This window comes from Nicotiana tomentosiformis, chromosome 12 (genome assembly GCF_000390325.3).
Source record: "Nicotiana tomentosiformis chromosome 12, ASM39032v3, whole genome shotgun sequence".
Lineage (NCBI taxonomy): Eukaryota > Viridiplantae > Streptophyta > Magnoliopsida > Solanales > Solanaceae > Nicotiana > Nicotiana tomentosiformis.
Genome location: NC_090823.1, coordinates 9,324,229 through 9,341,564, shown reverse-complemented (window position 1 = coordinate 9,341,564; position 17,336 = coordinate 9,324,229). Strand labels below are relative to the sequence as shown.

The 17,336-nt window shown below is 35.2% G+C and overlaps 2 protein-coding genes across 3 annotated transcripts; one reads left to right on the top strand and one right to left on the bottom strand.

Annotated features, from left to right (window-relative positions):
* The first annotated feature begins 4,781 nt into the window (after positions 1-4,781).
* LOC104089416 (protein ABCI7, chloroplastic) lies at positions 4,782-9,669 on the top strand. The gene is made up of 3 exons (XM_009594308.4): positions 4,782-5,814; positions 7,930-8,189; positions 9,177-9,669. The coding sequence occupies exons 1-3, from the start codon at positions 4,939-4,941 to the stop codon at positions 9,484-9,486; spliced, it is 1,446 nt and encodes a 481-aa protein (XP_009592603.1). The 5' UTR covers positions 4,782-4,938; the 3' UTR covers positions 9,487-9,669.
* A 316-nt stretch (positions 9,670-9,985) lies between these two features.
* On the bottom strand, positions 9,986-16,685 carry LOC104089415 (protein phosphatase 2C 29-like). Of its 2 annotated transcripts, XM_070192204.1 has the most exons (5): positions 15,598-16,685; positions 14,261-15,279; positions 11,819-11,932; positions 11,167-11,431; positions 9,986-10,667 (listed from the first exon to the last, which is right to left on the bottom strand). In XM_070192204.1, the coding sequence occupies exons 1-5, from the start codon at positions 16,508-16,510 to the stop codon at positions 10,543-10,545; spliced, it is 2,436 nt and encodes an 811-aa protein (XP_070048305.1). In that variant the 5' UTR covers positions 16,511-16,685; the 3' UTR covers positions 9,986-10,542. The 2 variants fall into 2 exon arrangements, with proteins under 2 accessions (XP_070048305.1, XP_009592602.1); XM_009594307.4 differs by having other exon boundaries at positions 14,261-16,685.
* Positions 16,686-17,336: the final 651 nt, after the last annotated feature.

The following is a 17,336-nucleotide window of genomic DNA, read 5'->3' as shown; positions in this document are numbered from 1 at the left end:
AATTTTTTTTAAAGAAGTTTTTTTGTAAAAACTGGAAAAATAAAATTTATTTTTTTCAGTTTTTAGTTTAAAAAAAATCAATTTTTTTCAGTTTTTTCAAAAAAAAAAATTGCTTTAGAAAATTGCTTTTCGGGTATGGGTAATAGGTCTTTTTAATTAATTAGGAGATATTTAGAATTGGCCAACAAGACGATGACACGTGTCCCTCCGTTTAAATGAGATGTATATTTGAACCCAAAGTATGACTGCAGAGGTATAGATAACCCAATAGTATAACGAGGGATATTCTTAGACCATTTTCAAAAGTACAGGGGTATATTGGACATTCGCCGTACTTAAAATTTGCGTTGGTCTAATTACCCCCTGAACTTGAAAATTTGATAGCCTTGACCCCTTGGACGCTGATGTGGTAGAAAACTTGAATACACTCTCTTTTACGCGAGTAAGAAAAATAAAAAAAAATAGCTTCTAAGGGGGAAATTTTAAACTATTAATTGCCACATAATCAAATATAATGGTTTATTTGTTTCAATTGTATTTTTCCTTATTTCTTTTGAATATACATAGTACATTTTATCTCAACTGTATTTATTTTTAATTCAATAACTATTTGTTTCAACTATGTATTTTTTCTGTCTAAATCTACAAACCTTAATTGAATTCTATTTATTTTAGCAAAATAAAAGAAGATTTAGCCATAGTAATAAAGTTCAAACAGTATATTTTATCCCCAAAAATATATATTTTTATACAATATCTATTAATTTTATATGTCATTTGTGTTTTCGTCTTCGTGTGAGAGGTTGTGTTCTCGATATTTTATACTCTCTTTTATATAATTGGGAAGAGTCTTGCATTAAGACTCCGAGGTTTGCTCCAAGTGCACATGCAAAGAAAGAGACAAATAAATTAAAATTAGAAAGGAGCAGATTTATCTTTATCATATGTGAAAGACAGTGTAAAACAATAAACAGGCTATTCCCACGAACTCGTCAACTCAGATATGATTTAGAAAATATTTTAAAGCTTCGGCTATGGCTATGCCGAACAGAAATAAAGGTATATTTAGAGGAAATAGGAGCAGCGAGTTTAGGGTGAAAGAGGTCGCTGAAGCCCTATCCGAAATAGCATCCAAACGCCGGTATTTATAGGTGTAAAATTAGGGTTCTTAGTTTTGGGCGGGATTTTGATATTGAGTCAAGGCTACTGAACCATTTGAAAATTGAACGTTGGTATTGCAGAAAATATTAAATGAGGGGCAGAGCTTCTTGCTTCAAAATAGTAATGGCAAGTCTGCCATGGCTGAGCAATACTGAAGTTTTGTGAAGAAAAGGAAAGGGAGAAAACAAGCGGCTGTTTGGGAGAGAGAAGGCATTCTAGAGTGTTCTATTGTTGGGCTAAAGTAGAAGATTTGGGCTCTATATCTGGGCTAAGTGTTTTGGCAGATTTGGACTTCTCTTGTGGGTATGAATAATCTAAAATGGGCTGGTCCTTTGAGGTTTTGGGCATCCTTCCTTGGAATTTTTACATTTCTATACACTATTTGAAATTTTATTACCCTTCATACTCAAGTTTCAATTTAATTACATCCTATATACAAATTTACCAATTATATACACCTTAGAAATTAAATGAGTATCATTTTATATTAGGAATCAATTATTTCTCATCATTATTCTCTCTCCCTCCTGCGCTCTCTCTCTCCTGCACTCTCTCTCTATCTCTCAATCCCTAATTCCAGTAATGTAGAGGAAAGGAAAAGAGAGCAGCAATTCCACCATTGATAGCCATTAAAAAGTTTTGAAGTTTTGAATTCGAATTTGGGTTTTCAAAAAATATTATTTGTTTGAATTGGGTGTTGTTGCAAACAATTAGGAATTCCCTCTACGTCTCTCCTTATTTCTCAATCCCTAATTCCAATAATGTAAAGAAAAGGAAAAGAGAGCAGCAATTCCACCACTGACAACCATTAAAAAGTTTTGAAACTTTGAATTCGAATTTGAATTTTCAAAAATCACTATTTGTTTGGATTGGGTGTTGTTGCAAATAATTGGGAATATTATTTGGAGTTTATATCTCAATTTTGAGGGTGTTTTGTGAAAATTAGACTTGATTTTGGCTGAATTTCAGAAGAAGAAGGAGGGGGAGGAGACATGGCATGCATTATACTTACGAAATTGTAGTAAAGTTGTAGTAAAATTGTAGAAAATTTGTATTATGTTGTTTATATATATTTTTATTTAAATATTGTATGAAAGTTGAACAATATTGTATAAAAATTTTATTTAAGTTATATGATATTATAGTTGTATATAATTGGGTAGAAATAATGTATGAAGGTTGTAGATAAGTTGTATAATATATAATTAGTTGTATGATATTTATTTTTACTATGTATAAATCAGATACAAAATATATAAAAGACATATTGTATAAAATTTGTATAAATATTAAGTTGTATGATATTATAGTTGAGCTTAACTATATAGAAATAATATATGAAAGTTGTAGATAAGTTGTAGTTAAATTGTATAATATATAATTAGTTGTATGAAATTTATTTTTACTATGTATAAATCAACTACAAAAATATACAAAAGACACATTGTATAAAATTTGTATAAAATATGTGGGACTCACTGCCAGCACACATTAAAAGACAAAATAAAAATTTCAGATTCTAGTCAATTAGAAATTTTTTCAGATAATTAGATTGTATAAATTTAGTTTTTGGATCTTCTTCTTTTGCTTACATTTTTGACTTCCCTTTTAAACTTTGATTTTAACAGCGGGCGAATTGGCGAATTTGAGACCCTCTTTTCTTTAATTATGGCGGCCATTGAAATTGCGAGCAGAGAAAGTATTTCAAATGATTATAAGGATACAACGGTATAAAAGTCCATTTTAGGAGAATAAGATATTGATAACATTGAAGGCTAGATGAATATGCGCATTATAACTTAGCAATGAGTATATTTTTGTTCTCTACCATTCATTAATTAAGGCGGAAGAAAAATAAGGAAAGAGAAGAGGAGAAAAAAAAAGGAAAAAAATATAATTAAATCCCTTGATCGAAGGCACTAATAATAGATTGAGAGCCTTTTAAGGTGTAATGTATATATTTTGTAAACAAAACTTGTTTAGGTCGGATAATTAACTAAACGTGAATATTTTTAGTAATAAAGTTTCAAATAGTATATAGGAAGGTAAAAATCTCTTTTTCATTCTTCCTTTTATTTACTTGGACTTCTAACTTGGACCAAAATAATAATAATAATATCTATATAATTAGCAGCAATAATATTAAGTAGACAATTAAATTGCTTGACATGTCTAGCAATGAATATTTATATCAAATAGTGTTGTAGTGCTTAAGCAGAATGATTATGAATTAAAATGCAAAAATCTATCTTAATATATAATCATTACAATGGCCATGCAAATAATATAAAAATAACTTGGGTAAAATTTCTATACATAAAAGTAGGGTTAATGCAATACAAAGAGATATTTTTAAAGAAAATATCGTCGATTGGTTAATTTTGAATAAAACAACTTGAGCGATAATTATAAGTCTAAATTGTACTAAAAATACCAGATTAAATACTCTTATATCATTAACGAGATTAGAAGTTAAGTAAACAATTTAGTTGAATGAATATCTTTGAGATAAAAGATAACGGTGAACTTTTATGGACTGATAGGTAAACTGAGGGCTAATATACACTCAAACTCAGATTTAATTCTAAAATAATAATCTCGTTTCAAACTTAAGTTCACATAATTAACAAAGTAGAGAAAGTCTATTCAGATACTGATAGTTATGAGATTACTAGAATTCTAACTCGTACTCCCCCGGTCCACAATAAGTGATTTTTTGGTTATTTTTATACAGATTAAGAAATTTATATTTTAACATTAATTAGCAATGAAATTGACTATATTAACCTTTACTACATTTTCACATAAACACTCCTAAGTCCTAACACATACTCCAATACTATTTACTCAAAGGGCAGTGTAGAAAAAAAATAATTAATTCATCCTTGAAATCTGGAAAAATTACTTATTTTGGACCACAAAAAAAAAAATCAAAAAATCACTTATTGTAGAGGGAGGGAGTATTATATAGTGAAATGGCGAGCCTTTGGTCAATAAAGTGTTTCCTTGGATTATCATAGCCTGCTTGTCTAGTACTCCCTCCGTCTCATATTACGTGTCACGTTTTTCTTTTTTACACCGCTTCTTAAGAAATATTAATTATAAAAGAGATTGGACTATTTTACCCTTATTTATGTCTTAAGATATAATCTCTATTCATTGAATATTTATTCTATTTAGGTTGAATATTTATTCTATTTAGGTGTTATCTCCATCTTCAAGAATAATTATTACTAAGGATAAAAAAGAAAAAAATAATCAATTTTATCTTGAACTTTTAAAATAATAAATAATTTGAGACAACTATATTTAGTAACCACGACTGTTAATATGAAACAGAGGGAATACGTATTATCATTTACAAAGTCATAATTATTTTGGAACTACCGTAAATCTCTAAAAAGGCCGCCCCAAGAAATTAAATAATAATAATTGAAACTTTTATATTATGTATTAATTAGTAGATATAAATATTTTTGACCGAACATATAAATATGTAACTTCCCCCAAGGATTTCCTTCACTAAAGCCCTTGACAAACAAAATACAAAAATGATTGAAAATTAGAAAGAAAGAAAAACAAAATGGAAAATACGCAGACAACAATCCTAATCAGATTAGAAAAAGAAAAAAGAAAAAAGAAAAAAGAAAAAACCGTTCCAAGTAATTTCGAGACAAGGTTTCCTAATTCCAAGTAAATTAGTTGTCTGGGTAAGTTTTGGATCAATTAAATTAAGTTCAAAAGTTGGAATCTGACCGCAAACCTTGAGATCCTTCAATGGCACTTTCTGCTTTGGCACCAACATCTGTATCTGTATCCTCATATCTCTCAACACCAACAAGAATTAGCCAAAAAACTCCTAAAGTTAGAGTGTTTACTAAACCTAAATTAAATCCAATTGCAGCACTTTCAGACCCATATGTTCTCCAAATAGCGGAAACCCTTGAAGATTCTTTGCTTTCCACATCTTTCCCACCACTTCAAAAGCTAAGGGAAACTTCGTCAGAAACCCTTCTTTCAACCCCTTGGCCTTCTCGTAAAGATGAACCTTTTAGATTTACTGACACTTCATTCTTGAAAAATTCAAGAATTGAACCAGTTTTGCCTCCAAAGATTCAAAGTTCTTCATTGGATGTATTTTCAGATACCCTTTTGCCTACAATTTCAATTCTTGATGGTTATATTATGAACGAATTGTCTCAGTTAAAAGAATTGCCTAGTGGTGTTTATGTTGGTAGTCTTTTGAGTGTGAATTCTGAGGCTATTTTGAAAAGGGTGTCCGAGTATGAATCTGGTTTTAAGGGTGATTTGTTTTGGTCACTTAACGGTGTTGGTACCCCTGATGTATTACTAATGTATGTGCCAGAAGGGTGTAAAGTTGAGAATACATTGGTTTTGAGGTATATTTCGGGTGAAAGTAGCGATAAGGGGTCGAAAGCTTTGCCCTTTTCGAATCCGAGGGTGTTGGTGTTGGTGGAGAAGGGAGGGGAGATTAGTATAGTTGAGGAGTATGTAGGTGGAGATAAAGATAAATGTTACTGGTCAAATTCTGTTATGGAAGTGGTTGTTGGAGAAGGGGCAAAAGTGAGCCATTCTTACCTCCAAAATCAATCTTTAAATGCTGCACATATCAAGTGGACTTGGGTTCAACAGGTAAATTTGTTCCTTTTTTTTGAAACTAAATATGACCTTGGCATATTATGCATAATTCAATAAAATTCTCATATATAATGTGATTGGTTATTGGTGCTTGTTGAGTTATAATATGTCTCATATCTAATATGTTAGGACATGTAAAGGGGTTTATAACTTTATATAGGTCGTAGGTTCATTTATTGCCTTAAGTTTTCGGATAGGATGCTCTGGCCAACCGTCGCTTAACCTGAAAATCATTTTTGAGATTGGACAATAATCTATTCTCTCCTCTAGTCACAAAGAAACTTATAATCAATTTGAGATGAAGAATAAGTTTTAAGTTAAGTCATTTTGAAGAATAGCACCCATGGTGTGAACTGAGCTTTTGCCTTACTGTATTGTTAATCGTCAGATGTTTCCGTGGTACTTTGGCATGATCTCCCAACAACTGTAGATAGATTTTGTTTCCTTTTGTAGCGCCTTGTATCTGTCTCAGTTCTCTAGATTCCAATATTTTCTGCAACATCCAACTAGCTTGTTGTGGTATAGCGATAGATTCCAGCTATTGTCCTTTAATGTAAAAGGCATGTATCCATTTGATCCATAGTTTGTCCACCTTATGCTCTAGGTCCCAACACACTTTAACAATAGCAGCTTTGTTCCAGATTTTAATATTGGTGAATTGAAAACCTCCAGCAGCACATGGTAAGCACATCTTCTCCCAGGACACAAGAGCTCTCTTTGTTATAGAATTAGCCCCCGACCATATGAAACTTCTACAGTAGGCCTCTATAGTTTTAATTACCTTTGCAGGCAAGATTAAAACTGAACCAAACATATAGAACTAAAAGCAATAAAATTATGTTATTTTATGGATGGTATTTTAACGACTGGTGGGTGCTAAACAACAGTATGTGATAACAGCTTATCTTCTTTCGTTTTAGATTTTTACAACTACAGTAGCTCCAGGCAAGCTGAAATAGAGAGAAAGGAAAGTTATTTTTTCCGTGATATTTTCCTAATGCCATGGGAGATATTAGGATTTTGAAAAGAAAATGCATATTAAGAGTAATATCAAATGGAACAGACTCCTGTTCTCTCTTTGGATCAAACAAAAAACAATACAATTTTTACTTTTCTCCTCTGTCCTGTCATTCCAGCATGCTTTTTTCCTTTCTCTCCTTTTCTCTGTATACAGAACATCCAAGAGATTTTCATAATATGGATAATGGTGTTATTTACCTTGATAATTAACTCAAATAATATATTAGTAATACTGGCATTTCTTTTTTAAGAGCAATTTTATGCTAGCAATGTGAATACCAGTCCAGGCTTGGCTACAACTTGTTGGTTCTGATGTCTACACACTTTCGCAACTTGTTGCTTAACTATTAAACAAAAAACTTAGTAATGTCGGTTGAAAATGAAGACTTTTATCTCTTTAGTTTGATGTTAACTATGAGTCGTTAAATGTTACCTTTACCTTCACGAGCAGAGCTAATGCAGAAGTATGTATTTTTCCTTCTGAAAGTCTTATTGTTAGCTTTAAACAATTCCTAACTACTGTAACAACTCCAGATTTTTATTTATTTGTCTTCTGGGGAGATTTAAGGTAGGTGTGAGAGGTTGGCCTTGGTGGGTCTGAAGAGAGATAGAGGTAGGCCAAAGAAGTATTAGGGAGAGGTGATTAGGCAGGATATGGCGTTGCTTTAGCTTACCGAGGACATGACCCCTTGATAGGAAGGTGTGGAGGTTGAGAATTCAGGTAGAAGGCTAGTAGTTAGTCGAGCGTGTTTCTTTCCCATACCAGTAGTATTAGTGTTACTCTTGTATTCTGTTATTGTTAGATTTCAATTACTACATGTTGTTCCTTTCGCCTTTTTTTTCTTATTATCTTGTTGTTGTTATTGTTTGATGCTACTGCTTTCTTTTCATCTTTCTTTGAGCCGGGAGTCTATCGAAAACAGTCTCTCTACCTTCAAGGTAGGAGTAAAATTTGCATACACACTACCCTCCCCAGACTCCACTTGTGGGATTATACGTTTTTTTTTTTTTTTTTTTTTAATTGTTGTTGTTGTTGTCGTCTTCTGGGGACATTTAATTTTGCTTCATAATTGAGTTGATTATTTTCAGGAATCAACTAGCACATACGAGCATATAGAAGTAAGCACTGGTGGAAAGTTGAGTAGGCACAATATTCACATCCAGCAAGTTGGTCCAGACACAGTTACTGAGTTATCTACATTTCATATGTGCATCTCCGATCAAACACAAGATCTACACAGTAGATTAGTCCTAGATCACCCTCGAGGTGTCTCTCAGCAGATCCACAAGTGCATTGTGGCCCATTCGTCTGGACAGGCTGTTTTTGATGGAAACGTTCAAGTCAATAGGTATTATATTCTATCGCACCTTTGGTGTTTATTTGAGTGACTCGTTCTGCAAATCACCAGTGTTGAACATTTAAATACTGATATTGTTTCGTCTGTGTATCCTATATCTCATGGTACTGTTTCTGTTCACGTTTTCTTATGTGATTTTCTTTTTAAATTATTTATATGGTGATGTATTTTCTTGGAGGGTCCCAATGTTGCGTTGTTCAAAATACTTTCACTACTATTTCACTGTGGTACAATCTTAGTCAATTCTCGGTTTATGTTCTGCAATCTACAAAGATGTTCCGATATATTAAGATAGTATAAGCCTGAATGGAAGTGGCATATTCCATGACATCAGTTAAAGTTAGCAGCCTCGACATTTCTTGCTTTTTGGCGGTCAATGGATCAGGTATCATTTGCTAGTTGTGTCACTCAAATCCTCCGTTTGCCTTGAATCTCGACTCACTTTATATTCTATTTATGTCAAACGGACATGGGTACTTTATATCGATTTTCTTAAAATAGTTGGTGAATGTACCTGTGTGGTTGTGTCCAATAGTCAAATGGTCCATGTGAAATAGCGAACCGGAGTATTTCAGTTGATTTCGAAAACAACCTCTCTACTTTCTTGAGGTAGGGGTAAGGTCTGCGTACACAGTACCCTCCCCAAACCCCACTCGTGGGATTACAGTTTGTTGTTGTTGTTGTAGTAGTAGTAGTAGTATTTCAGTTGATTATAACGACTTTTACAATTTTATTATTTATTTAGGCAGTTAATTTTATTAGAAGATAAAAGCTGGTGTCTCAGCTTTTGAGTTTTATCTTATCAATAAGAGATATAATGCAAACTTAGGAAAGACTTCACCTTCTTTTCTCCTTTAGTTTACTCAAAACTGCATTTGAATACAGTAGTCTTTATTCAGATACTGCACGCGACTGTCAAATTGTGTCGATGGTTTTGATTATTGTTTAATGTGTCTATTATTATAAATGATGTTGCAGATATGCACAGCAGACAGATGCAGGACAACTTACACGGAGCCTCCTTTTGGAGCCTCGAGCAACTGTGAATGTCAAACCTAATCTCCAAATCATCGCTGATGATGTCAAATGCTCTCACGGTGCTGCTATCAGTGACCTCGAGGAGGACCAACTGTTTTACTTCAGGGCACGGGGTGTTGACATTGAAACTGCCAGAAAAGCTTTGATCTTTTCGTTTGCTGCTGAAGTAGTAGACCGTTTCCCAAATGCTTCAATTCGGAAGAAAGTTGAAACTCATATTAGAGAACTGCTAGATCCCTCACGCCTTTGATGGTGAAACTTTTTGAAATGTGGCGCATTTTTCTTTCTTAGTTCCGATGTGCACTATTGATAATGAATCAAAGTCTGTTTTCTTATAAACGAAAATAAGCAGTTGTTCAGTGTAATCCTCTTTACATTAAATGTAATTCTTTTTGGTATTGTAGAAATAAATATCAGGTGATATTTATTTGAACTTCCATTGTCTATGCTTCTACCTGAAACATTTTCTGTCTCACTAGTCATCCATTCGTGGCGACTTCGTATGGGTCTCAAGCTTCTTTTCTGTTACCATTCTCTGTGAGATAATAAAAGATGGGATTCAGCTTGATAAAACCCTTATTCTAGAACTAGTATTTTAATTAGTAGGCCACAGGTTCGAGACGTGAAAACAATTCCTTTGCATAAATGCAAGGAAAAACGCTGCTAAGGTATACACGACACTCGACTATCCTGCAGTAGCTGGTCATGGGATAAGCCCAGATTCTACTATCACCAGATGTACAAGACTGTAAAAAATGAAGGAAATATTGATATACTGCAATCAGCATAAAAAGTATGTGATGTACCTTTCCCTTTACCCCATTCTGTAAGATAACTTTTTACATAAGGGTTCAACAAGACTTCTCTTCTCTGTAAACTGAATTGATTGGTGAATATCCACCTCCAAAATACAGATATATTGCCTAGAAGGCTAGAACTCGTAACTAAGCCAACCACCTGGTCACAATCACTTGATTTTGGCTCTAAAGAGTAGATGAGATGGGGGCAAAAAGAGAAAAAGAACTTGAAAGAATGAAAATAACTATTCTACTGTGCAAAATCTAAAAAGAAACTAAATGAAGAGATCCTGTTTCTTTCTTTTCTAGCAGCAGTTCTGAGCAATCCCAGCTACAAAATTTCTACTTTTTACGAGCCTTGTCATATTTCTAGCACTAGATTTGGCTGTTGTCAAGGGGATAACCGGAGCTGTGAGCTTGAGCGACTGTCCAGCTTCCACCACTGTTCTCAACATCCCAGCTCAAGAGATCAAAATTGCAGCACCACTATACATGGAAATTGTAAAAACTCAGGGGTATTTCCCAGACGACTTCCAAATTCTTCCCTCAAGAGATACCACCATAACAGTAACATCGTCGTGGTACTTCCTACGATCTCCCTGGGGGATGTCCAGCAATTCATGAAAATCCATTCCTGCAAGAAAACATTAACAATTCAATTAGAATATAATGCACTATTCAGGGGTTTACAATTCTAACTAAATAGTGAAAATAATATTCTTGACATAGGCTTTTTTATAGTTATCAAATGTCAGAGCTAGTGTAGCAGCTTAAACGAGTAAAAGACGGATGTTTCTCAAACCTCAAGACGTATCTTTGTTCCATCAGTTAAAGAGAAGTAGACATTAACAAATTAAGCCATGGCGGATAATCTGGTCATAAATCCAGAATAAGCATTGTATGTTATTGTGTCACAGTATCAGAGCGGGTCCAATTTAGTGTTCCCACCTAATACAGAATTGGTCTAAATTGGACAATAGGAGGAAGATGATTGAGAGTAAAAAATCTGAAAATTTAAATGTAATTTCCTAGCAAAAATTAAGGGCGTGCAGCCACTTGAAAACGTAAAGAATCATCAAAACAGTAACTTTTTACCCTTAACTCTGCACAGAAAGACTAGACAGAAAATATACCAGCTTTCTTGGCTGCACGGAATAAGAGCTCCTCAATAAGATGCTGAGCAGGATCCCCATCAGGGAATTTCTCCATGAAATTCTCAACATGACAAACCACCTCTTGATTGCTCAAATACTGGTACAAGCCATCAGAGGATAGCACCAAAAACTGATCCTTAGGACAGAGTCTATGATGGCGCAGCGAAGGTTTACAAGATACGTAAGGAGCATCCCCAATGTACTCGTTCCGAAACATTTCTAGCAATGCATCATTCAATTTAGGCTGCACAGGCACATCTCAAAATATTAAGCGGATTGGCAGCAAGCATGTCAAAACAGAATATAAGTTTACAGCAACAATTCAAAGTAGGATGTTCATTCAGATAATTAAACGTGTGGCAAACTTTACATGTCCAGAGTAACTGTAGGTAGAAACATATATATCTGTACTAGATGGAATGCTAGGACTAAGAGTGCATGACATTCCATATCCTAGAGAACCACAGAATTTCGGCCAAACCAGAAATGGAAATAGTCAAAGAGGGTCCTCTGATGCCACAATATCTAAAGCAAAACGAGGCTCAGAATGTGCAGATGTGCAATTTGATTCAATTGCTTGAGATTTTCGGGATTGGAAACCAGAATGGAGAAAGAAAAACAAATGACAAACCTTTTTCAGGAAGCCCGCCCCAAAAGCGCGAGTGACCTTTAAACGACCTTTCACTCTATCATTAACAATGCAATTGCGGTCGTCTGGGTGTTCATTCTTGATTCTAATAACTTCCTGGAAATCGTTACAAGAAACAAACTGTTTAAGAACCTGACTGATTAAAATACAAACATGGAAATGTTACAAGCAACAGACAATTAAAAATTACAGGTTTCACAATGACAAATGAGACATAAACTCAGTGCCAATCGCATTCATTGGTCAAACACACTTTACTAACAACAATGAGAAGTTATAACTTGGTAGAACCGAAACAGACAACATGGGAATCATTAACCATATCTGGCCAGCAGAAATGGTTATGTCAGAGTAAAGAGTGAACACAATTATGCGTGATAGCAATACAGGTGCTGTTACAGCTACTAGCTCATTCAACAACTAGCAAAATCAGTGAACTGCAATTAGTATTAGGGGCAATTTAGATAAAAGACGAAAAGATCAACTTGAATGTGCAGGCCTCAAATTGGAGCCAATATATATTATTTGTGCTCATCTAATGTCTTGATAAGTAAGGCCCAACAAATACAGGAAGCCTGAAGCCTTTCACAAATGTTACAAGAAAATGAAGATATGTCAGGCATTTATTTCACTTTTTCTTTTAATTTATCTACCTCATTATATTGTTTGACTTTTGTTTTCCATGGAGTACAAAATCTGATGCATTGCATCGTCGCTAATGGAGAAAAAAAAGAATATTCATCAAAGTTAGTAAATGTCTAGTTGTACACTCACTGCTCAACAAGACATTATTATATTAAGGTCCTATGCTTAAGCGCAGGTATAATCATTTTATCATGGTAGGAGTTGTCCATCCATCCCAATAGGCAACGTTTCTGCCAAATGATAATGTTGGACAGGAAAAGGAAAAAAGAAAAAAGAAAAAGAGAACCCACTCACTTGAGGCATTCAGCAGTTTTATCATATTCATCTTCGTCCAATAATCCAAAGACAAAATAATATAAAAATAAATAATGTTGAGAGCATCACATCAATACATGAATTTTGTAGCTGAAAGAAAACTGAAACCAGTATCCAACTACAAACAACAACAACAACGTATCCAGTATATTCCCACATGTGGGGTCCGGGGAAACTACAAACAACAGTTTGCTTAAAAAATAGAGAGATGCAGGAATAAAAGAGCAGAATAAATGAAGATGGAAGAAGTAGAAAACAAAAGAAAGATTCATCAATAGATATCTAACACCTCAAGTAGCTCCATCTGATACAGTGTTTACTACAAGTATAGAAGGAACCTAATGTATGGAGCTACTTGAGCAGTATATTAGAAGCTTACAGGAAGATTCCAAACCCATTATTTCATTTAGATGACCAAAAGAATACCAGACAAGGCAAATATATTGACAAAAATGGAGCTAAGGGAAACCAATATTATGAAGTTTCCTCATTGTCACTATTACATTAAAGAGTGGCAAAATTATACCTTCTAATATATCCCTAAGACTCATGAACCACAAGGTTTGAACAGTATTGCACTCTATTTTAAGAAAGTTTTAAGATTAGAAGGCAATCAATATCGGAAAGGATCTGACTGCATTCCTGATCCACCTATAGAGATTAAGCGCAAATTCATGAAAATCCGGAACACTCACATTCATTAAAATCTTTGAGAGAGAGAGAGAGAGAGAGAGAGAGAGAGAGAGAGAGAGAGAGAGAGAGTGAGAGATGCAAAGAAAGAGACTTGGGCTAAAGGAGCAGCATCTCATGCTGCGTGGTACATCCCTCTTCAGATTATTGTCATTTATGCAAAAGTGAGCACAGCAGTAAAGAAGGAACCTACAATATTGAGGAAGACCAAGCTTATGACATGGAAAGGAATAACAGATTATAGGAAAAGGAACCATTTGAGAGGGTCAAACTATCGCAAATGCTGAACTGTTTCTAAGAACCTGCCTATACCAGCTAAATGCTGCCAACCCAAAAATTTAATTGTTCAATACACTGTGACCAGAAGATTCAACTCACCAGACCTACAGAACAACCAGTTTGGCAGGCACATATATGATACAGCCCTGCATATAACTAAAGCAAGAAACTGACTTTGAGGCCTCTTTGCTTCAGAGGCTTTTATTTAGAAATTATATCCCAATAAATTTCATAACCTACTGCATTCAATGATCTTAGATCAGTAAAGCCAGTGATGAGCAAAACAGCATCATATTTTGGAGCACCAGATAAAGGAAATAGCTTTTAATTTACGTGCATTCATCATTCTGAAGTTTTGTAATTCTTACGGAGTAAAATATTTATGTACTCCAGTACTTAGCAGAATGTCATAACTCATAAATCAATGAAACATCAAACATGGAAGGAAGCACCAGAAACAACCCATTGAGTATCAAAGAAACCGAGGAACCTTACTTCTTCAATGCTAGTGCTGTGATCAGTTGACAATTGCAAGGCAGTCAGCTTCATAGCTTGAATAGGTATCTCATTCGTCGCTTTATTTTCCTCATCACCAGCAACTACAGATTCTTCAGCAATGCCTTCAACGGCCAACTCACAGTTGCCTGGAACTATTGATTCTGAACTAGAACTAACCTCCTCAGACTCATACTGAGCCACAATAGCACGACTATCTCCCACATTCATTACATACACATCTTCATCTCTCATCAAAGCAACCAACAAACAAGAACCCATTAATGCAAGCTCAGGGTACCGATCAAGAACTTTATCTGTCATATCCAAGTACGCGAGCTCAGTGACTTCGAGAGCTCTTGACATTGCTCTCAAAACCAACTCATGATCAACCGGACCCACCTTACGCTTCCTTTCACTTCTATCAATCCTTTCCTCCACTCTATTCTCCCCTACTTCAACCTTCTTTTTAGCTTGCAATCCGAATCTCCATGGGAATAACCTGTTACTCTCTTTGTGCTTATTAATTGACAAACCATGTTTCAACTTCGACAACAGCAACGACCTCCTATTAACTGCTGAACCTGCACTATTTACACTTAAAGCATCATCTACTGAAAATGCAAATCTCTCTGAACCCGAAAGATCAAGACCATCCTCTGTCTCATCTTCTGCTAAAAATTCCCACAATCTCCTCCTCCTAACCTCTATCTCCCCTGATTGAAATGTCACTCTCTTTTCAGACCCTCTATCCATCTGTTCCAAATTAATCGCACTTTCACCTTCTTCTACTCCCCTATTTCCCCTACTTGTGGCATCAAGTGCTCGATTCGAACGTGGTTCGTTCGAGTCCTCACCAATCACTTCATTTTCCGACCCTTTACGGGCTTTATCTCGCTGCTCCAAATTAACCTCATTTTCACCTTCTTCTACTCCCCTTTCTCCCCCACTCGTCAACTTAGCTGCTCGATTCAAATTTGGTTCGTTTGAGTCCTCAATGATCACTTCATTTTCCGACCCTTTATCTAGCTGCTCCAAATTAACCTCATTTTCATCTTCTTCTACTCCCCTAGTCCCCCTACTTGTGGCCTTAGGTCCTCGATTCCAATGTGGCTCATTCGAGTCCTCACCAATCACTTCATTTTCTATATTTGCATTTTCTGACTGAAATATCACCTTCTTTTCACACCCTTTATCCATCTGTTCCAAATTAACCTCATTTTCAGCTTCTTTTACTCCCCTATCCCCCCTACTCATCTCCTTATGCACTCCATTCGAATTAGCTTCATTCGATTCCTCAATGATCACTTCATTTTCTATATTTGCATTATTTAAACTTGCATTTTTTTCGCTTTCTTGGTTATTATTACTACGACTAGTATCTTCACTATCCCAAAACAAACCCTCCAATTCTTTGTTCATTGCTTTGTACAGATTACTCATCAAGAATTCAGGTGCATCAGGTCCATTAAACCCATCATAAATCCCAACAAACAGCCACCCATGTTCTTCACATACAACCACATGCACACGATCCTCCCCCGCTTTTCCTAATGCCCATTCAACATTCACATTATTACGTAAATGCCATCCACTATAATCACGTGTACAGTTAATTTCCTTTTTACCTATGAAGTAGTTTCTCACTGGCACCACCCACGGCCGTTTAAAGGCCTTTTTAATTCCATTAATGCCCTTCGACTTTCTCTTTTTTACGTAAATGCCGTCACCACCCAACGGAGCTGAGAATGGAACGGCGGGCTCTAGTGGACCGGATAGAGCTCCTCGCTCGATCGGACCGGACATGAAGAACGCCCTCTCTCTTTCCGTTGGACCAGACGGTTCGTTGCTTAAACCGGTTCGAGGAACCGGTTGAAGAGGTAAAGCGCTAAACGACGACGTACTTTCAAAACCATTCACAACACTACCAGTGCCATCGTCGTAAATATTGTCAAGTTGGAGGACAGTTCGGGGAGTAGAAGTATTTGCACTAACAGAAGCACCTGAAATGGCTCTGAATCCGGTTTCGCTCCTTAACGGAGCCGGTTCATTATCGAACCGGAGAGACTGAGAAGGCGAAACGAACCGGTCCGAGTTTGTCGGAGAGAGACCAAACCGGGCGGATGACCTAACGTAGCAGAAGGAATGGCCTAGGGTTTCGTCGAGCGGTTCGCTGCCGGTGAATATTACCTCCGGTTCAGTCCGGTTCACCACCGCCGGGTTGGTAAAACACGAAAAGCCGCCTCCCATTTCACGTTCTATTCATTTCATACCCACCTCCCCCAACAGTAACCACTGTTATATGTATATATTTCTATTCTCTACAAAAGCAGAGTTACAGAGAGGCAAAAGAAAAAGTTGCTTGAGTTTGTTGGGTTTGTTGTGAAAGAAAATGAGATATAGAGAGAGAGGAAACAAATACTATTTCTAGTCTAGAGAGAGAGAGAGAGAATGGACTAATCTATTTTGTAATTGTTTTTTGCGGCTAATGAAAGAGAGTGTTTGGAGTAACAATAAAATTGTCGGGGTTATGAGTTTGAATCGTGAAATCAGTCGTAATCAAAGATTACAGTAATATGGATTGAATTCTTCTTCATCCTTAATTAAAGATCGTGGGCTCTCGGATAAAATTCATAAATATTTACTTTTCGCTTCTTGTATTTGAAATAAATCAACTATAATAGAATTTCACTTGTGAAATTTAAAACGTCATAATATCGCAGTATTACGATAGCTTTTTCTCCTTTAATAAGCTTTATACGAATTCATAATAGTTAGGATCGATACTCTTTTGCGTGAAAAATACACCGTATAGTTAGATAAAAATTTTATATATATATATATATATATATATTATGTGTTAACTCCCCTTAATTTTCTGATATGTTTACTTTTATATATTTTGATACCCCTTAATAAAAATTCTGGCTCGGCATGAATTAGGATGCTAACCCAAAAAATGAACACGAAAAACTAAGAAATAATAGAGAGAAACAAAAATATATATAGTAGGAGTACTAAACTTCATCTAAATAAGTTTAGCATAGTATACTACTATTATTTTCATATATGTATC